Source organism: Peromyscus californicus, unplaced genomic scaffold (assembly GCF_007827085.1).
Source record: "Peromyscus californicus insignis strain IS unplaced genomic scaffold, ASM782708v3 Scaffold_9__1_contigs__length_137607984, whole genome shotgun sequence".
In the NCBI taxonomy this organism is placed as follows: Eukaryota; Metazoa; Chordata; class Mammalia; order Rodentia; family Cricetidae; genus Peromyscus; species Peromyscus californicus.
In genome coordinates this window covers 45,554,467-45,577,237 of record NW_026294617.1, presented here as the reverse complement: position 1 = coordinate 45,577,237, position 22,771 = coordinate 45,554,467, and the positions used below count along the sequence as shown (strand labels likewise).

The following is a 22,771-nucleotide window of genomic DNA, read 5'->3' as shown; positions in this document are numbered from 1 at the left end:
TTTGGGTAATTTTTTTCCTTGATAAAGATTATGAAATAACCAAGATCTCTATATTCTTAAAAACTTCATCCCCAAGTTCTATAGATTAGTGCTTGAACTCCAGAGTAAAAGGCTGATTTTTAAATGGTATAATTAAGAGGAGCAACTAAATTATTAATACATGGCTCAGAATTACACATCTAACAAATTTTGAGAAAGTCAACTATTCTAGTTTTCAGATCAGAGAATGTACTTTTCTAACTATAAAAGGAGTCTCTCATTGAACTCTGACAAGACAGAAATCTGCAACATTAAAATTTTAGGAGAAAGGATAGATAAATGATGATAAATTGTATGCATGTGATATGGAACAAACCCTATACTGTATGCAGAAATTGTAACAAAATTCATGTACATAAGCAATTAAAAGTATTTTCTTGGAAACAAACCTTGATCATTCTTGTTCTTTTTCAAATAATTTCTTATAAAATATTAATAGTGTATATTATGTGTTTATATATATAATTTTTTTTGAGATATGGTTTCACACTCTATAGTCTAGGGCCTCAAACTCACAGCAGTTCTCCTGCCTCCCTTTCTAGGATGTTTGGATGAGAGGTGGGAGCTACCACGCCTGGATCACTAATACAGTTTTAATATTTTAAGGTTTTTGAGTGAGGTAACCCAGACTCAGAAAGACAAACATGGTATGTACTCACTCATAGGAGAATACTAGATGTAAAACAAAGATGACTAGACAGATACTCACAACTCCAGGGAGGCTGCCTAAAAAACAGGACCCCAAGAAAGACACAGGGATCGCCCAATGACAGAGAAATGGATGAGATCTACATGAACAACCTGGACGTGAGTGGGGGTAATGAAGGGCAAGGGTCGAGGGAAAGAGAGCTTAGGGGAGCAGGAGATCCCAGCTGGATCAAGAACAGAGAGGAAGAACAAGGAATAAGAGACCATGATAAATGAAGATCACATGAGAATAGGAAGAAGCAAAGTGCTAGAGAGGTCCCCAGAAATCCACAAAGATACCTCTACAATAGACTACTGACCTACTCTGGTGATAGGATGGCCAAACACCCTAACCATCGTGCTAGAAATCTCATCCAATGACTGAGGGAACTGGATGCAAAGATAAATGGCCAGGCCCCAGATGGAGCTCCAGGAGTCCAATTGGCGAGAAAGAGGAGGAATTGTATGAGCAAGAATTGTTGAGACCAAGATTGGAAAAAGCACAGGGACAAATAGCCAAACTAATGGAAACACATGAACTATGAACCAGTAGCTGAGGAGCCCCCAACTGGATCAGGCCCTCTGGACAAGTGAGACAGTTGATTAGCTTGATCTGTTTGGGAGGCATCCAGGCAGTGGGACGGGGTCCTGTACTCAGTGCATGAGCTGGCTGTTTGGAACCTGGGGCCTATGCAGGGACACTTTGCTCAGCTTGGGTGAAGGGAGGAGGGGACTGGACTGCCTGGACTGAATTTACCAGGTTGAGCTGAATCCCTAGGGGAGTCTTTGCCCTGGAGGAGATGGGAATGGGGGGTGGGCTGGGGGGAAGGCGGGGGGGGGGGGGGGGGGGAGGACAGGGGAATCCGTGGCTGATAAGTAAAATTAAATTAAATTATAAAATAAAAAAAGGATTAAAAAAAAAAAGAAAAAACCTGGAAAAATATTTTAAGGTTTTAAGCTAGCCAAGAATATAGTTCATTATAAAACTTGAGAAAAACTAAACTTTGACTCGCATCACTCTACTGTGGGTGTTAGCAGACAACGTAGTTTATTTTATGTTTTGTTTTTTTGAGTCAGGGTTTCTCTGTGCAGTCTTGGCTATCCTAGAATTCAGAAATCTGCCTGCCTCTGCCTCCTGAGTACTGGGATCAAAGGTGTGCGCCACCACCACCTGGTTTGAGTGTATTTTATTTTAACAACCTACTTTTGTGTACTGAACTAAATGACAGAACTAGTTCAGAACCATAATCAATCATGGTAAGTACACATCAAAATAACTGAGGAAGCAAAATCAGCATGAGTTTTAAAGTTAGTATATCTTAACGAGTTTTATATAGAATGTTTACCAATTTAATCACATTGTTGAACATCAAACTTTTATTCCTAAAGTATGATCAATGTAAAGCTAAAACTTACAAGAACATTCAGATTCAGAAGAAAGTTGCAAAGTACAGTATCAATTTAACAACAGATTGGTCTTTTTTATATTACCTAGCACCATGACTTTCTTTATTAAAACAACCAACTAAAGAAATGAACTGCACGGCTATTTATTTTTTGGTGATTTTCACAGGTGATCCTTTGACATTGAGTTTGTCCGCAAAAATGTTTGATCTTCTTCCATTCTCAATGGCTGGACTTCGATGAATTTTCTCTCTAAGAAATACACATATGACTATTAATACCATTTAAAAATACTCAATGGTTTATAAGTTACTGCAAACAAGTTGTAACTTAGAGTTTTATATAAAAAGTTCCTCAAAAGCTTTAGAAAACTATTTTATTGAACATTCAAGAAAGTAGGAGCTATTTTACCTAAGATGTACTGAATCACTTGCAGCTTAAATAATGTTGTTAAAAATGGTAGCCGCTAGTGATCTTTACACTTAATTCAGCTCTTGAGTTGGGCCACCCCACATGTGAAAAGAGATTTAGTAGTCACATATATCTAATAGTTAACATGTTGGCCAGCACACTTTATCCTGTGGAAATTTACTTCTGAAAATTCGAATGGACAGAATTACTAAGAGAGAATGCAGCTGCCTGGGCCACAGATTTATAGAACATCCAAAATGAGCATGCTTTCGCTAACTAGGACCTAGATTTTGTGTTTAAACTTAGCAATGTAGGATGTTTAACCATAATGTCTTCAATGTGAGATAAATATTACTGAAAAGATAGAGGCAAATTTTTAAGCCACTTAATAGAAAATATTTAGGTCTAAATTCCTGAACAAGTGCTTTCAAAGGAAATACTCCAGCATGTGGAATTCTGCACCAGGCTTCTAATTTACTTGACGCCCGTCTGTCCGGGCTGGTTCTGTGAGGTCTTCTCTAACAGTCCTGCACTCTCAAGCCTAGAATGGATTTCGGTTTCAAGGGCTGTTGAAGTTTCTCCCAAGAACTTGAATTAACTTCAGAATATGTACTAAGTGTATAAAAGCACCATAAATTTTAACATGTGGTTTCAACAAATTAATTTTTCCCAGTTATTCCAAAAGCAATTTCAAGAAGATGAAAGTTTTTTATAAAATTTATCTAAAATATCTAGTGCAATAAAATACCACATTTCATGAAATACTTAACTTATATATTTATAATAAATATTATTAACTTAATAATAATATAACTATACTACTATACTTAATAGTATAGTAACACAATACTATTACATACTGTGAAAGTATTTAAAATTCATTTATAATTAAATGCTGGATTTTGACCTGGTAAGGAAGTCAAGTTTTTTAAATACAAATCTTTGCCTTATAGTGTCTATATAAATATCTTTTTTTGTTTTGTTTTGTTTTGTTTTTGGAGACAGGGTTTCTGTGTGTAGTTTTGCGCCTTTCCTGGAACTCGCTTTGTAGACCAGGCTGGCCTTGAACTCACAGAGATCCACCTGCCTCTGCCTCCCAAGCGCTGGGATTAAAGGCGTGCGCCACCACCGCCTGGCCCTATATAAATATCTTAAGCTCGTGTGAAATGTATGATTTTTGAACATTCACATTAGGAGTTGTTTCACAAGATAACTACATCAAAGTATATAAAATTTCCTTAGGATTTTTGTCTTCTATTTTTTTTCCCTGATGATTAAGAACAGCTCTAAATAGTATTTATTTGTTTTCAGAAACAAAAATTTGATTTGCATGGACTACTTAGATTTCATATAAAGTTACTTTTTTCATAAAAGATACTGTAGATACACAACTTAGATATTTGTAAGAACTTGGTAAGAGATAAAGTTACATAACTTTTTTTGTTGTTGTATGTTTGTGTGTGGGGGTAAGAACACATGTGCGGGTAGGTTCATGTTCATGTGTGTGAGAATGTATATAGGTCATAAAAAATTGTGGTTACTATTCTTTAGGCTTTGACTCAAAAGGCAGGCGAGGCTGGTTGGCCAGAGAGTCTCTGGGATCTGGATTCCAAGTGCAAGCTACTATGTCAGGCTTTTTTTTTTTTTTGACATAGGTTTTGGCAATCACTCCGGTCCTTGAGATTACATGACAAAACCTTTCCTGAATGAGTTATCCACCCCCAACCTACAGTCCAGAACTTTGAATTAGGAGCACTGCTTTAAGAAACAACTTTTACCTCTTTTTGAGTTCTCGTGGCACTGCATTCTCATAACCCACACTTCGCATTCTAGGGTTGTTTTCTAGATTGTGTGGTCGTCCACTAGGCTTGTACTTCAAAATTTCATTTTGCCACTCATCATCAAAAGCATGAGCATCACCTATAGTAAAAGTCAAATCCAGGGAACAAGTATTTAGGTTTCTGCTGTCAGGATTGCCGTGGGTCACCACACACTTCATGTAGTGTGACCCTTACTACAGAGGCAGGATGCTTCTGCAATCCTTCCCTGGTTGGTTTCTCTATTGATTATCTAGTTATGGCAATATGGTTTTTCACTTGTCTTGCTGATTATCCTATTACTCTATGTGGACTGGATGATCAAGTACATTCATTCATGAGCTTTCCTCTTGAACCATCTCATAATGATCATGAAGTTCCCCATGCTCTTGGACAGTCCTTCGGTAGCTTGCATTTCTACTCACCTCTTCATGTTCCTAACTTGAGTTCTTAAGTTTGTTGTCAATTTCCTAACACTCTGAGTTATGATGTCATGAAGTAAGTAAACTAATTTCCATAAAAGTAACAAACACATAGATGATTGTTCTTGTTCTTTTACGTTGTTTTTATGAAAATTCCAACACACTGATCATTACAAAATATGTACTCAGTGTACACATATATGTACATATATGTATATATGAGTTTTTAATTTATATGTAGACATGTGTGTCTATGTGGGGGTATGAAGATGTAAGTGCTGCTGCTGATGTAAGGCCAGAGGCTTCTCTTTGGAACTGTAGCTACAGGTACTTGTGAGCCACCTGATGACGCAACCCCCACAGGTTGGCCCTGGAACCCTGACTAGGGCTGACGAGAGAATAAATGACAATAGACACACATACAGAAAAGCTGGGCTCAGGTGGGCTGTAAGCACTCTGCTGGAGTGGCACCAACTAACCCCAAACAACAACCTGGACCTCAGTGCTTTTACTGAGCAGCACACTGAGAGGGGTTAGCTGTTTTCCACAGGAGGGAGTTCTCTATAGACAAGTAGTCTAAATCTGCAAAAACAGCCAGGGGGAGGAAGCTGAAGTTTCTAGTTTTTGTCCACAATGATCAATCCTCTGTAAACATTCCCATTTGGACTAGAGGAAGAAGATTTTGCCAATTCTAGGCTGACCCATTGGGAACTGCCTTTGCCCGTTTCTCATGGGTCCAAAGCCTTGGTCCTTGTCATGGCTGTGCACACATCAATGATAACCATTCATTTAGAACTTCACTCACTCAGGGCTTCCTCTGCTCACTACATCCTGACAAGGGGAATTGAAGTCAGGTGCTCTGTAGGAGAAGTATGTGCTCTTAACCATTAATCTATCTTTCATAATACATAATCATATATAATCATAATGATTATAGTTAAAGAAAGTTCAAGCTATTTGGCTTTTATCTTACTTCATAAGAATAATTTCTCTCCTACCATGTAGGATGCTGGAGTTAAACTTGAGTTGTTAGGTTAGGTAATAAGTGCATTTATCTTATCCCCTGAGCCACCTCACCATCCCATAATAATTTTTAATCTAATTAAAATAATTTCTTTTTCTGAAATGATACATATTTAAGCTCTTTACTATGATAAAACATTATTCAAAGTATCTTCTGAAAATGAGATAAATGTAGTGACATTTCAGTACAATTCAATTTTAATTAAAAGTTTGATTATTAATTTTATTTAGACAAAATGAATAACTTGTCAATTTAGTAATTTTAATGTAATTTAAATATAATAAAAAAGTTAGGTACTAGAAGAGCTTAATGTACTGAAGAATAAATATAAAAACCTAGAAAACAGATTTGGTTGGTATTATGTATGTCATCTTACATATACTAGAAATTAAAATTATCTATACAAACTATAGAATCTTTTAAGTAAGTTATGATCTATTTACAAAACTTTTAGGTAACAATACTTTTGAAAAATAATAGGTGTTTGTAGTTATAATGGTGGGATAAATTGAGCACAGTAAGAATAAAATAGCAAAATATCAAGTTGAAAAATGTTTATATATGCATAAAACTATAAAGAAAATTCATCAAAACTTGAGTGGTATTTTGAGATTGAAGTTATGATTGACTTTTATTTGTTCCTTTAAATTTTTCAAGTATGCTTCTTGACAACAAAAAAATTAAAATAAGCTCATTTTGCCCATAGATAATATCATTAAGAAACAATTCAAAATCTTTCATTCTATCATTTTATAAGAAAACTGAACAATACCTCACATAAACAAAAGTTATTGTAAAAATGTGTTAGATGATAGAACCACAATTGAATTACCCTGACCAGCATTTCCTACACGTTCCTTATAAGCTATCTTAATAAAATAAAAATTCATGAAGTTCTAGAAATGCAGTTACTATTTTCCCCTTTGGAGAGATATTTTTGTGTGGTAACTTACTTTCATTCATATTGATGAACTCCTGATTGACCTCTTCATCTCCAGTCTTGTTGTTCTTGGACTTTTTAATGACATGAGCTCGGTCATGGATATGATGACCAACAGCCATTTTCTCTAGACCACTGTCAGAATCTCTCACTGCTCTTCTGGTTTCTTTTATCTTTAAATATTAGGTAGAAGTTATTTAGTTAATATTTGAAATCTCTCACTGCTCTTTTGGTTTCTTTTATCTTTAAATATTAGGTAGAAGTTATTTAGTTAATATTTAAATAGGTCTAGAAGACCCTAGAATGGATTCTCCAGGGTCTATTTATTGAAGTAAGGCTGCAGATTTGCTGCTTTAAAGTCTATTATTTTGTACAATTAATACAATGATTAACTATACTCAGTTACATTATCAACTTGGCTGTGGTAATAAAATCAATAATATTTCTTTAACTGTTTACAATTTAACATTTTCCAAGTTGTAATAAAATATTAAAACAGAATAAGTTATATAAAACTTAGTTATGTAAAATAAGCTATATAAAACCTTTAATGTTATCTTTGACACTGTAATGGATGGAAGCTAATAAGTGCAACTACTCACTCATCAATTATGCTTGAAGGCCTTGAGTCTCATGACTCATATGTACCAATGCCATGGAAGTATTATTAGAATGTTTATGCTAGCCAATGATTATTAATGTGATTTTCCATGTGACATCTACAATTATATCAGTTTACATTAAGACATCACTATGTTTAGCAAAGTAAAATGCCAGTAAATTTGCTAAACAATGCAAAGATATCACTAATAAGTGTGTTTACACATCAGAACTGAAAATGAATTACTTTACATTCATTATTCTGGTAATCTAAAATCTTGCTGTAACCTACAAGGCAATGGAGAAATGGGAATTTTCATATCACCATTTGTAGAAGCCAAGAATTTTCATCACTATGGGTTAGTAACTTGGCAATTTTAAAGTAAAAGTGAGGGGTTATACAAACCCTACAAACCCAGAAACACTATTCCTAGATTCTTATATAAGATATTGTTGCCGGGCGGTGGTGGCGCACGCCTTTAATCCCAGCACTCGGGAGGCAGAGCCAGGCGGATCTCTGTGAGTTCGAGGCCAGCCTGGGCTACCAAGTGAGTCCCAGGAAAGGCGCAAAGCTACACAGAGAAACCCTGTCTCGAAAAACCAAAAAAAAAAAAAAAAAAAAAAAAAAAAAAAGATATTGTTGATAAAATATTGTGTTATATGTATATCCTGGGTACTACACAGTAGTTAAAAAGAAAAACAAAAAGCTGGGTATGGTGGTACACTTGGGAGGCAGAGGCAGGTGGAGCTCTATGAGTTCAAGGCCAGCCCAGTCTGCATAGTGAGTTCCAGGCCAGCCAGAGCTTCATAGTAAAACCACGTCTCAAAACAAACAAAACCAGAAAATAAAATAAAAATAAAGATACCTGGGTTACATGCACAACTTGAATAAATTTCTGAAACATTCTACTGAGCAATGGCAAGTTGTGGAGGACACATACAATAATGATACTACTTGTACAAAGTTGAAAAACCGAAAAAATAATCTAAGTTGTATTTTATGCTATATTCATAAAGAATAAATTAAAAATGTACAAGCATGATAAGCTCCAGATTAAAATGGTTGTCCCCTGAAAGACAGGAAAACTGATCTTAGAAGATTTATAACTGTTACAATCATGCTCAAAAAATAAAAAAGAATTATCTTAAAAGAAATAGAGAAAATGCGGCTTTAACTAATCTATGTGGCAGGAATATGGGTTTATTATACATCCTTTCTGTACAATTAAAATATTTTATTAGTTTAAAAATCAACTTCATATGTAAACTCTCAGTAGACATTTCGTGAAGCAAAGGCTTCTTTTAGTGTCCATCTTATCAATCATAAATGTAGTAAGGATCAATAGATATCTATGTAACGGTCACCTTCACAGTGGTGAGCCAAACTTCCATCAACTGACCACAGTTGGATGTTAATGGTTTCCATAGTGATGACTGCCTTTTCACCATGTCTCTTTCCCATCCCCTGCCACTGTTAGACATTCTACTTTCCTATAACTTAATAAAACACTAAGAACGTTTAAAAAATACTCAAAGCCAGGCATGGTAGATCATACCAGCAATTCCATACTTAGGAGACTGAGGCAGGACTTCTCCAGGTTTGAGGCCAGCTGGGACTACACAGTACGACTTCATCTAAAAACAACAGTAATTAAAACTTACTCCTCCGGGAGCCCTACGGGTTTGAGTTGAGGCCTGGAAAACCTTCGGTGGTTCATCTCCTACTTTGGAATAGGTCATAACAGAGGAAGAACAAAATGAATGCCCATTTGGATCCATTGAAAGTTGACCCTAGAGACAAGGGAAATTGGAAATTAAGATTCTAGTTAAATATGAAGAATGAATGCCAAGAGTATACATTAGCTATACAGTTGATCAAAATGGAGTAAGGTGTCCTAATCTACTTCCAGTTTTGGTTCTAATTTCTATTTCTTGTGCAAAGAATGACAAGTGATTCAAATCTCAGTTTGTGTGGCTTAGATTTAAATAAAGACGAGCCTTAGGCAGAGACTCTCTCTTCTACAGTTTTGCCTATCAAGACCAAGTGAATTAGGTATGTACCAGGAACTTTCATATTTTCTTTGGGTACCAGATTGATAGATTCCTAAAACCATTGCTAATATCCTAGATTTTAGCATTTCTAAATGATCCACAGAATTCAAACTGGATATTGGAATGATACAGGTCACCTTCAGATCAAACCACGTTACTTTGTTTTGATGCTACTATTATAAGCAGAACAGGAGGAGTACTAGTGCTTGTTTTTTTTTTTTTAGGTTTTTCGAGACAGGGTTTCTCTGTGCAGCTTTGTGCCTTTCCTGGATCTCGCTCTCTAGACCAGGCTGGCCTCGAACTCACAAAGATCCGCCTGCCTCTGCCTCCCAAGTGCTGGGATTAAAGGCGTGCGCCACCACCGCCCGGCTAGTGCTTGTTTTTAATACTTAGAATGTATGGATCTAATCTAGCATCCAAAATATTTTTGTTTTCAGAGATTTTTTAATACTGAAACTTAGCTACTAGCATGTAATGCAACTTTTGAAGTAAATAGGAAATAAAATATGCAAATTTATGGAAAATATTCATTTACAAAAGTAACTCATAAGAATATTTTGAGGTTGGATTTTTTTAAAAAATTGTGTGTAAGCCATCTAATGTGACTTTTCAGACTTTTAGGTTGTAAAATAAATTAACGAGATATAATTATAAATTTAATTGTATAAGAGAAAATATCAGCAAGCTGATATTATAATTACAATATCCTAATATAACATAATCATTTAAACTTTTGTTTCAGGAATAAATTACATAAGAATCATATATGGGTTAATTCTGTAACTTATGTAATAATGTTAATTATTATTATTATTATTTATTATTGTGTACAGGTTAATCATGTAATCTTTTTTTTTTTGCTATTTTAACTATGGTTAAAGATGTTTGAAAAATCACTAAAATATAGGCTATCAATAACTGAAAATAATGTTCTCATCAGTTTATTTTTAGTACTTACAAAGTTTCTTTGTAACTCCTGAATACCATTTCGCATATTTAACATCATCCGATCCATTGATTGAAAAGGGTTGACATCTGCATGCTATAGGATATTGGGAAGTATGTTATCAATTACAACACCAAAGCAAATCAATCTTCCCAAAATAGCAGAAAAAAAAATCCCCAATTTACTATATCACGCAGTAACCAACTAGGCAAAAATAATTTAAGAAGTATACAATAAGAGTGATTTGTTAAAGAAAAAGAAGCATATGCAAAATTGTGAACAGCCAACATATATTAGAGAGTTATAAAACTGCAAATATATATACACATATTATACCTATGTATACATATACATATATATGTATATCATACACCTACACATTTGTATATACTTATACATATATATTATCATTTGTCAGCTTCCTTAAACCAGAGTTCTTTCTTTCTCCTTCATGCTTTTCTTATGTTCTTACTAACCCTTAAAGTTCAAAAAGTCTTCTCTAGGGAGGGATGGTTCAGACAGCACATACTGCTCTTGGGTAGGGCATGAGTTCAGTTCCCGCCAGTCAAGCAGCTCACTATTGCCTGTAATTCTAACTCCAGCTACCAAGTATCTGACACCCTCTTTAGCCTCTATGGGCACTGCACAAATGTGTACAAATCCCCATACATAAACACAATTTTTTAAAAAGTCACATCTGATTGATCTTCATAACACTCAAAAGTTTTGGGCTGTGGGCTTGCATTCTCCATGTGCTACCACAGTACGAACTTCCTCATCAGTTTATTGCTATCTTTATGATATACTGCTTTCTTCTGTAACTAGTCCCTCAGGAAGGACAAATATTACATCTCAAGCTTCAGAGACACAAATAACTCAAATTTAGTGCAAAATAATGAAAATCTTTTCATGAGAATATAGATACAAATATTCTAAATTTATTATGTTCTAATCCTTGGATTACTTTTTGGTATTAGAAACTAGTAAGATAGATGGAAGTTAGAAGGTTGGCAAGGTCTGCTTTGCAACAGCCATACTTGAGTAGGCAGCAAGAAAAACCAAGGACTCCTTGGCAACAAAGTCAGAGAAAAAGCAGCCAACCTGAGTTTTTCCAAACGCTATACTTTGTCACCTTGTGGAAAGTCATCATGGGCACGTGGAAGTCCATCTTTGAAATACAATTATTGAGTTGCATGTCAAGTGAATGTTCCCTCAAAATCTATTTTTCCATTTCTGAAGACTGATTTTTTTATTTGCATTGGTGCGTCTGTGTAAGGGTGTTGGATCCTCTGGAACTAGAATTACAGACAGTTGTAAGCTGCCATGTGGGTGCTGAAAATTGAACCCAGGTTCTCTGGAAGAGCAGCCAGTGCTCTTAACTGCTGAGCCATCTCTCTAGCCTCTTTGAAGACTGATTTTATATTTTGATAGGCTTATTGTAACCATCTTGACCAGTGGTTCTCAACCTGTGGGTCACACCCCCTTTGGCAAACTATCTCCAAAATATTTACATTACGATTCATAACATTAGCAAAATTGCAGTTATGAAGTAGCAAGAAAAGTAATTTTATGGTTGGGGGTCCCCACAACACGAGGAACTGTATTATAGGGTGGTAGCACTAGTAAAGTTGAAAACAGATGATCTTGACAGAAATGAAGATATTCTAAAAACATATTTGTGCCTCTTTGGCTATCAGACTACTGAAATAATCCCCAAGAAATTGGATTTTCCTCAGCAGTTTCATGGTAGGAAAATGAAAAGGCTGAAGTCTGGTACTAGCCAGTGGGGGAACTTGTCTCCCAGGAAGAGACAAGTAACTATTTCACATAGTTACGACAACTGGTTGGATACTTTGCAGGAGAGACTGGAGCTGAGACAGTGATGGGTCAGTGATGGCTGGGACCACACAGTAACTAAGACTGCTTACTTAATCCATACATCTTCCCTCTACATCAAAATCTCATGTAGAGACCCTGAAGATGGACTTGGGAAGGTCTCTGGACCTTAGTTCTTCCCAACGTGGTAGCATTGAACACATCTCTTCTTTGTCAGCTTTTCACTATTACTTATCTGTTCAACTGGCCTACTGATAACCAGTGGGTAAGCCTGGCTGGTTAGTGCTGTCAGGCCCAGACTCTGGCCCTAACAACTCTGATAATTACTTTAGAAAACCCATGTCTATGCATGCTTGGGTAAATTTAATACATGTAACAAAGGTTTCCAGGATGAAGCTTAAGAGCCATTATGGAAGTTAGTGAGATGCATGCAAACTCACTCTGCTTGAGTTAATGAAAGTATATGTTAAAAATATAGCTAAATGTATTAAAAATATAGCTAAAATAATTTCTGCCTAATGACACGAACCATACCACCAAACCTTCCAAAAGGTACAAGAGGAAAACTTGTTGCCTAGAAAAATAATACACAAATTTTGGTTGCATTTATGATATAGGCATATCTAAAATATAAAAATGTACTGTATAGCCATGTAGCACAGAGCTACCATCATTACAGAACTTTTTAATAAAAAATACTCAATGTGTACTTTTTAAATTTATCTGTTGATTACTCATTGTAGCATCTGCTTGGCCAGCAAATAAAGAAGCCACAGTATTACTGAAAATATGACTATTTTAGTAAGATGACTGAAAAAAAGTCTTTGCTATAGACTAAAGCAAACATTTCAAGAATAATTAAAACAAAGTATAATGACTAGGAGTAAAGCATTTTCTAATGCAATTGCTATTTCTATTCCATATTTTTAAAAGATCCAATACTCTTGCTATAACCAATTAAAACAAAACAATCACATTATTATCATTATCAAATAAGTAAATATAATAGAGAAAAAATTTATGCTTCCTAAAATCAGTTCAGAGAGTAAGAAATCATCATAGGTTTCAGAAATGGTAGGCAAAGTAAGTTAAACATAATAGAATAATCAAATAGTTATTCTTCTCAACATGTAAAAAAGAATAAACACATTTTTTATGTGAATAAAATGGGGTTGGTGAGATGTCTCAGTGGGTAAATGCACTTGCACCAAGCCTGAAGCCCTGAGTTTGATCTCCAGGACACACTGGAAGGAGAGACCTTACTTCCACAGGATGTTCTCTGACCTCCACATGGGCTCATTTCCTTAAATGTAATGAATTTTAAGTTAAATTTTAATATTGACTGCTTAGAGGTTTCAAGTGATGAAAGTAAATTTTGATTTTTCCGAGTTAAAGTGGAACATTACAAGCTGGGCATGATGTACAGGCCCCAAATCTCAGCATTCAGGGAGGGAGGCTGAGGTCGGAAGATCTGGAGTTCCAAAGCCATTTTGAACCACAGAGTTCCATGCCATCCTAGACTACATAGCAAGGCTCTGCCGCCTTAAAGGAGGGTATGTGAACATATAACAAACATAACGTTTTACTTTTTTGTTTGTTTGTTTGTTTGGTACAGTGTTTCTCTGTGTAGCCTTGGCTGTCTTGGAACTGGCTTTAAATTAACAGAGATCTGCCTGCTTCTGCCTCCTCAGTGCTGGGATTAAAGGCTTGTGCCACTATGCCTGGCTAAGTTTTATCATTTTTAATACAGTATTACTAAAGACAAGATAATAACTATAAAATTATATATATTTAGAACAGAAACACATTGGACATACCAATAAAATTCTTCTATTGAAAGAACAGGTTAGATGTCCTCTGGCATATCACCTAAGTCTACATGTTGTATCTTGAGTTATAAAGTAACTAGCAAGTTTAAATATTAGAATGTTTAGTTTTTTATGTTAACTTTTTTTTTTTGAGACAGTGTCCTAGTTAGGGTTACTATTGCTATGATGAAACATCATAACCAAAGCAACTTGGAGAGGAAAGGACTTATTTGGCTTAAGCTTCCAAATCACTGTTCATCATCAAAGGAAGTCAGGACAGGAATTCAAGCAGGATCCTGGAGGCAGGGGCTGATGCAGAGGCCATGGAAGGATGCTGCTTACTGGCTTGTATTGTGCTGTTTATAAGCTATTCAGTCTAAATATTTTGTTATTGCAGCTCAACTACATGTAAAAATAAGGGACCAATAATTTTAAATTTTCATTTAAATGTTGGTCTTGAACTTTCTTTATATTCAGAATTATCTTCCTACTTGACTTTCCTATTTAATCATGACATTCATATAATCACGTTTCTTCTATGTGTTCTCCTCTTGATTTAAAGAAACGTTGGCAAGACAAATGTAATTTGAAGAATACTTAGATACAAATAGTTCTAAATAATGAATCTTGCACACTACAGTTTCACAGAAACGTAAATCTTTGTTTGGTCATATAGTTCTTATTCCAGTTCTTAAATATTCAGTGCTTTGGGCTGGAGAAATGGCTCAGAGGTTAAGAGCTCTGGCTGCTTTTCCAAAGGATCTGACTGAGTTCAATTCCCAGGAACCACACAGTGGCTCACAACCATCTATAATGAGATCTGGTGCCCTCTTCTGGCCTGCAGGGACAAATGCAGGCAAAACACTGTATACATAATAAATAAATCTTTGAAAAAAAAAATCCAGTGCTTTTAGTAAAAGAAACATCTGTGGAAGACACAGTTATTTCTGCTACAACAAGAGACCAATAGAGTTAATGCTGACTTGTATAAATGTCTTCAATACATTTCCAGCTGAATTATAAGCAGGTCTCATTAATATGCTTACAAGTAAGGTAATAAAATTACCTTTTCTTGCTTCCTTCATGAAAGCTTATAAGTAGCTCATTTATGCATATAAATCCAAAGAGATACATGTTTGCTATGGTTATAGCAAATACAAAAAGCATTTTAATACTCAAATGATTTTCAATATTTATAATTAATGTGCTCTTACACTGTCAATTTTTCCTGATATTACTTTTTAGCTTTAAAAAATAAAAATGATATACATAAATATAATTAATTTGTAATATTATAGATGTAGCACCTATAAATGACACTATTTACTAATGAAAAGGAAAGTAACTTAAGAGTGATTGCATAAAGCTTACTCTTATTTGAAAAGGAGATATAATTTTATTTATCAGGTTTTATGATGATCCAAAATTTTTTTCTCATTAAGCTTATTGTTCAGAAAGCATCAAAAAGTTTTTCTAGAGTAGTCTAGAATTCTGTGAATTGATCAAACATATGTTTGCTATGTTCTAAATATCTATCAACATTTCAATTGCAAAGATCCATTTTTATGGAAATTCCGATGGATTCTGTAATTGCCATTCTTGGCAGCTGAAAAGTAACAAAGAGGTGGTGAAACTCAAAATGGTTAACACACATGTGTAAACTTTACCTTTTCTTTTATTGAATTGAGTGTGTTTATAACCTCCCAGTTTGGCTTTCAGATAATCCTACTGAGAATATGCAGGTCTACAAGTCTTCTGAAATAAAGGTTAATCTAAGTTTTGAATGTCTAATATGTCCCAACAAAAGCTTAGTGGTCCAATAAAGATAAAACACCATGCTAGATTCTGTTACTATTTAAAATTTAAAGTATGTTGTAGTAGGAGTTCTTGCTGGCTTTAATTCAGCATCTGGAGGAAGTTCTCAGAGGAGAAATATACAAGAAACAATGGTTTAGTATGGCTTATAACTGTATAACCTTATGGTCCTAAAGTTTTAATACACAGAGAAATTCTGTGCCATTAATAATTCATTGTTCCAGGTTTTAGCTTTTCAACGTGTCTCCCCGTTTATATATTAATATTTCCATGATAGAAGTATTAGTCACACTCTATCATTGTATGTAACTTCTAGAACTTTTTGCCATGTTCCTACAGAACTTTCTTGCTAGCTGTCTTTTAACTTACAGTTGAGGAATCTTCATCACGTTCTCTATGATTATGTGTTCTTCCTCTTCCATCAGAGATACTGAATAAGTTTCTTCCAAAAGGCTCAGAGAAACTTCTCATCATGTGGCGCATACTTTCTCGGTGTGCAAGAAAGGAATCACTGTTGAAAATACAAAATCATGGAAAATTAAATGTTATAATTTAAGAAAAACTGGCATATAAATACTACAAAGAACCTCGGGAGCTAATATAATTGTTAAGGAAACAAAATATTACAATTTAGAAGAAGAGCACTATTTAATAAAAGACCTAGTATTATAAATACAATTATAAATATAAATAAATCCTATCCTATTTGCTATCCACTATATTTATTATACTAATAAAATATACTTTCATCTCAGGTTGTATAAAAATGGTAAATACAAATTACCATATCCTAAGTGTTTAAGATGAGGAAAACTGTGAAAAAAAAATCAGAAAAAAAAAATTTCTACCAGGTAAGACCACTATGGGAATCTACAACATAATTCTACAGAGTTTATAAAGAACACTCCATGGGCACCAAATAACCCACAAAAGTTTTCTTTTCAAACTGACTGTGTACAAATAAAAGTTTGGAAAAGAGCTCTCCTGATATATAATAGTACTGGTTGGGGCTGGAGAGACAGCTCAGTAGTTAAGAGTGCTTGCTGTTCTTCCAGAGGACTGGGGTTCAGTTCCTGGTACCCCAGAAGACTCAAAACTGCATCTCACTCTAATTCCAGGGGATCCAACACCTTCTTCTGGCTTCTACAGGCTCCCATACACCTCTCTCTCTCCCACACACAAAATCTTAACAAAAACATAACACTGCTTATTTTTAACTTTCCTTACTGACAGTATATCATTGAGTAGGAGCATTGAGAACCATAGCTATGTTTAAGAACACTATAAAAGTACAGATTATATCTGTATAGTCAAAGCCAAAGCAACAGATAATCGTTATAGGGCTAATTATTTTTTATTTTTTTCAAGACAGAGTTTCTCTGTGTAGTCCTGGCTGTCCTGGAACTCACTCTATAGACCAGACTAGCTTCGAACTCACAGATCCACCTGCCTCTGGCTCCCAAGAGCTGGGGTTAAAGATGTGTGCCACCATGTCTTACTTCTAAGGCTAATTTTTATTCTATTAATTCTAAATACTACAATCATCAAACACCAAAATATCTCAATACCAAGCCACAAGAAATGTCAAATTTCTTCGAAATTACCAAACCAACTATCGAGCTGGTTAACAATAAGGATTCCTGTTCACATCTAATATGGCAATCAAATATACTGGCTCTGGGTCTGATTTATGAATATGTGCCCCTGGTGATTTTAACTCAAATAGGTCCTTATCAACATTTGAGGAGCAAGGTCTTCAGTGAATCTGCGGTACCTGAATTAATTAGAATTTGAGCATTTCTTCAGGAGACAGTTTCACAACTATAAAATAAAGATAATACCAAATATTCTTGTTATCAGTATCAAACTATGTAACTTGAAAACACAAAATATATTGTCTGATATATTAGCAAGTTGAATAAATGTTCATTTATCTTAATTTCACTTCCTCTCTTTAAAAACATATAGAAATGATAATGTTCCAGCCTTTCTTCTATGTACTTAACAAGTATCAACTTTCTTAATATGATGCTAACTTTCACTGCAATTCCTATTCAAAAGCCTAAAAATTTTAATACTTCATCACAATAGTTTTCCAAAATTTTTCCAATTATAAACACACTAACCAGTGAGTCAATAACTTACTTTTCATTTTAGAATATTTAAAGCACATCATAATTGTGACTTACTTTACCAAGTGACCTTATAGCTCCTTGCTGTCTAACTAAACCCCTCACAAGAGTGTGGCTTTCCAGAATCCTCCACTTCAGTTACCATCTTTATACATTTTCTTGTTAATCCAGTTCCAATTCTTTGACATTACCACAATGAAGGCCTAAAAAGCCAACATCTGCCAGTAATCTCAGACAGAAAGGGCTTTTCTTCTGAATTATATTGCATTAGTTTACAATTCAATCATACTAGCAGATTTCTTCATATGTTACCTTGGAAGTTTAAAAACTAGCATGTGGTTGGAATCACTGCTCAGTAGAAGAGTGCTTGCCTAGCATATATGAGGCTCTAGGTTCAATCTCTAGCACCATAAATAATTTTTTTCATTGGTGTATTATCATTGTGTGTTATGGTATGGGTTATATAAGGACATTTCATACAACTATATAATATACTTGGAAAGATTACTCCTGTTAAAATCAGGCTGCACCTTCTCTAAGTTATTCCATATTATATATAATAAAGCAATTTTTTTAAGGCTCTGACTTGCTCGGGGTAGATCCAGAAACTATACCATCTGTTAGGTGCCACCCATCTAGCACAGACTGATAAGTGACTTCTTCCTGGGAAAAGAAAGGGAGCTACCTTTGTAAGACCTGGACCTGACTTGTATCCTATGGTCAGGCCTTTCACCTAGTAGCTTTCCTCTCAAACCTGACTCCTGGAAGCCCTGCAGTATTGGTTGTTGTTTTCTTACTGGTTTGAATGAGTATGGACTCCACAGAGCTCATATATTTGAATACTTGGTCCCTAGTTTGGTGGAACTGTTTGGGAAGGATTAGGACGAGTAGCCTTACTGGAAAAGTCATGTCACTGGGGATGGGCTTTGAGGTTTTAAAAGCCCTCTCCATGCCCAGTTAGTGTTCTGTCCTCTCTCTCTCTCTCTCTCTCTCTCTCTCTCTCTCTCTCTCTCTCTCTCTCTCTCTCTGCCTCATCGTTGTTGTCTCAACTTGTAAGTTTTCAGCTATTGCTCCAGAGCTGAGCTATTCCTGCCTGCCCACCCACCATGATGGTCATAGACTTATCTTAAGCTTCAAGCAATTTCCCAATACATTCTATTATAAGTTGCCTGTCAAACAACTGTCATTCTGACTGTGTCAGAAGATATCTCAACATGGTTTTAATTTGTATTTCTCTGGTGGGTAATAACGTTAACATTTTAAATATGTTTATTGGTCATTTGTATTTTATCTTTTGAGAAGAGTCTGCTTACTTCATTACTTCATTTACTGATTAGATTGATTTCTTATGACTTAAGATTTCTGAGTTCTTTGCATGTTCCACTATTAATCCCATCAGATGTAGAGTTAGTGAAGATTTTCTCCCATTCTGTCACTGGCTCTTCACTCAATTGTTTCCTTTGTTGTACAGCTTTTCAACTCCATGCAATCACACTAGTCTATTGTTGGCATTATTTCCTGAGCAACTAAGTCTTAGTAGGAAAGTCCTTGCCTATGTCTACAGCTTGAAGTGTTTTCCCTACTTATTCCTCTGTTTCAGGGTGTGTAGTATTATAGTAAGGTCTTTGATCCATTTGGAGTTAATTTTTGTACAGGATGAGAGATAGGAATATAGTTTCTTTTCTTTTTTTAAATGTGGATGCCTAGTTTTCTTGGCAGTTTTTCAAGAGGGTGTCTTCTCACAATATATTTTTCTTTGTAAAGAATGATGTAGCTGTAGTTGTATGAATTTAAATCTAGGTTCTCTATTCCTATTGATCTACATGTTTGTTTTTGTGTCAGTATCATACCGTTTTTTTTATTACAATGGCTCTGTAGTATAATTTGAAATCTGCTATAGTGATACCTCCAGCACACATTTGGTTATTTGGGATCTTTTGTGTTTCCAAATGAATTCCAAGATATTTTCTATTTCTGTGAGGAACAACATTAGAATTTTTAGCAGGCTATCCTAACTTTGAAGATTATTTCTGGTAATATACTCATTTTGACAATATTAACTCACCTATACATTCACCTGGGAGGTCTTCCTCAGTTTCTTTCTTTCCTGTTTGGAGGTTTTTCACTGTAAATGTCATTCCCTTTGTTAGGTTTATTCCAAAAGTTGGTTGGTTTGTTTGTTTTTTAGATAATTGTGAATACTGTTTTCCTAGGTTTTTTTTTCTGCATTTTTCTTGTTTATATATAGGAAAACTACTGACTTTTGTAAGTTAGTTTGGTGTCCAAATTGCTGTTTACCAGATCTAAGAGTTTTCTGTTAGATTGTTTATGGTCTCTTATGTATAGGATCATATGAACTTCAAATAAGGATACTTTGACTTCTTCCTTTCCGATTTGTACTTCTTTATATACTTGGTCTTATTACTTTAATTCTTCAAGGACTATATTGAGTAGGGGTAGAACAAGGGTATATCTTGGTCTCATTTCTAATCTTAGTGGAAATGCTTTGAGTTTTTTCTCTGATGTTGATTAACAGGTTTGTCATATATACTCTTTATTACACTGATATATATTTCTTCCATTCCTAGCCTCTTCAGGGCTTCTGTCATAAAGGGATGTTGGATTTTCTCAAAAGCCTTTAGTGTCTCTACTGAAATGATCATGTGAATTCTCTCTTCCAGTTCAGTTCATTAATGCGATGTATTATATTTATTGGCCTGCATTAGTTTGACGTACCTTTGTATCTTAGGAACGAAGCCAACTTGCTTATGCTCTTGTGTTCTTGAATACAGTTTGCAAATATTTTAGTGAGAATTTCTGTGTCTATGTTCATCAGAGAGACTGATCTATAACTTTCTTTGCTGTTGTGTCTTTTTCTGGTTTTGTTATCAGAGTAATCTTAGTTTTGGTTTGACAGTGTTCCTTCTGTTTTTATTTTATGGAGTAATTTGAGAAGTACTAGTGTTAGTTGTTCTTTACAGGTCCAGTAGATTTCAGTATTGAATCCACCTGGCCTTGCATTGCTTTTCGTTTGAAGTTTTTGTTTGTTTTGTTTTTTAATTCCTGCTTCAATCTTGATACTTGTTATAGTTCTGTTTAAATTATTTATCTCATCTTGGTTTAACTAGGTCATATGCATCAAGAAATTAATCCATTTTTATATAATTTTCTAGCTTAGTGGAAATAATTCTTTAAGATACAACAATCTTTGGAGTTTGTAATATCTATTGTAATGTCTCTTTTCATTACTAATCTCATTAATTTGTGCCTTCTATTTTTTTTAGTTTGTATGAGGGTTTGTTGATTGTGTTTATCTTTTTAATCTTGTTTCTTTTTAAAGAACTCAATCATTCTTTTTTTTTGTATTTTTTTCATTTTTACATTATTAATTTCTGCCATGTTATTTCTTTCTATCCACTAATTTGGGGTTTAGATTGTTTTTTTAAGGCCCTATATAGTTTATCATTAAGCTATTAGAGATCTCTTTCCTTAATGTAGACATCTGTAACTATAAACTCCCCTCTTAGAGCTGCTTTCATTGCATCTACTAAGTACTGGTATGTTGCATTTTCATATTCTTTTGGTTATAGGATTCTTAATATTCCCTTTTTGATTTCTTCAATGATCCATTCATCATTCAACAGTCTGTTGTTCAATCTCCATGAGTTTATATATGCACTACAGTTTCTCTTTCTTTTGATTTCTATTTTTATTCCATTGTGGACAGAGAGAAAACAAGAAATTGTTCCAATTTCCTATATTTGCTAGGACTTGATTCATGTCCTACTAGAAATCTATTTTAGAGAAGGTTCCATGAGAACTTCTCTCTGAGAAATGTATATTCTGCATATATATTGTAGGGCCACTTGATTTGAGGTCATATAACTTGGGACAGGGTTTCTCTGTGTAGCTTTGTGCCTTTCCTGGATCTCGCTCTGTAGACCAGGCTGGCCTCAAACTCACAAAGATCCGAGTGGCTCTGCCTCCCAAGTGCTGGGATTAAAGGCGTGAGCCACTACCGCCCGAGGTCATATAACTTGGATGGTCCTTATTTTGTTGAGATAACGTATCGGTGAGTGTAGGGTACTAAAATCACCAATTATTACTGTGTTGGGTTTTCCTTACGTCTAAATTGTGTGTGTGTGTGTGTTTGTGTACACGTACGTATGTATTATGTATGTATGTATATATAAGGGTGCACATGTTTAGAATGGTAATGTTCTCTTCATGAATTGCTTTCTTAAAGTCTATTTTTTACACTGGAACAGTGGTATCTGCTTGCTTCCAAGTTTCATTTGCTTAAAATATCTTTTCCTATCCTTTTACCCTTATGTTGTGGCTGTCTTTGAAAGATCACAATGTGTTCATCTGTCTTTTAATTAGGGAATAAAGACCATTAATACTGAAAGGCATGCATTTGTTAATTTTGTCAAGACTTAGTGTTTTCTTATTCCTCATTTGCTTAACTACTGTTTCAGCACAGCTATCCTTTCCTACAGACTTGTGGATATTTATCTTTCTCTTCAGCCTGATTCAAAAGAGCTGGTTTAGTGATTATCAATTCCTTTCAATAGTTTTTATTAAGGAAAGCTTTTACTTCTCCTTCCATTATAACAGATAGTTTTGCTGGCTACAGTTACCTGGACTGACAATCTTTCAGAGCTTGAAATACATCATTCCAAACTTGCCTTGCTTTTAGAGTTCCTCTTCAGAAATCTGCTTTTATTCTGTCACATATAAAGACGGGCTTTTCGCTCATAGCTTTCAGTGTACTTTCTTTGCTCTCCATGTTTAATTTTTAACTAGTTGATGTGAGGAGGGTTTTTTTTTCTGGTCTC

The 22,771-nt window shown here is 34.8% G+C and overlaps 1 protein-coding gene across 4 annotated transcripts in view; it reads right to left on the bottom strand.

Annotated features, from left to right (window-relative positions):
* Nucleotides 1–2,023: 2,023 nt before the first annotated feature.
* Nucleotides 2,024–22,771, bottom strand: part of Mlf1 (myeloid leukemia factor 1) — a 31,095-nt gene continuing 10,347 nt past the window's right edge. The window contains exons 2-8 of one of the 4 annotated variants that reach the window (XM_052731520.1): nt 16,171–16,312; nt 12,708–12,752; nt 10,355–10,438; nt 9,007–9,135; nt 6,758–6,917; nt 4,320–4,461; nt 2,024–2,382 (exon numbers count right to left, since the gene is read on the bottom strand). In XM_052731520.1, coding sequence (XP_052587480.1) covers nt 2,277–2,382; nt 4,320–4,461; nt 6,758–6,917; nt 9,007–9,135; nt 10,355–10,438; nt 12,708–12,752; nt 16,171–16,312 — 808 coding nt within the window. In that variant the 3' untranslated portion in view covers nt 2,024–2,276. The remainder of the gene's footprint in view (nt 2,383–4,319; nt 4,462–6,757; nt 6,918–9,006; nt 9,136–10,354; nt 10,439–12,707; nt 12,753–16,170; nt 16,313–22,771) is intronic. The other 3 variants (XM_052731521.1, XM_052731523.1, XM_052731522.1) reach the window with 3 other exon arrangements.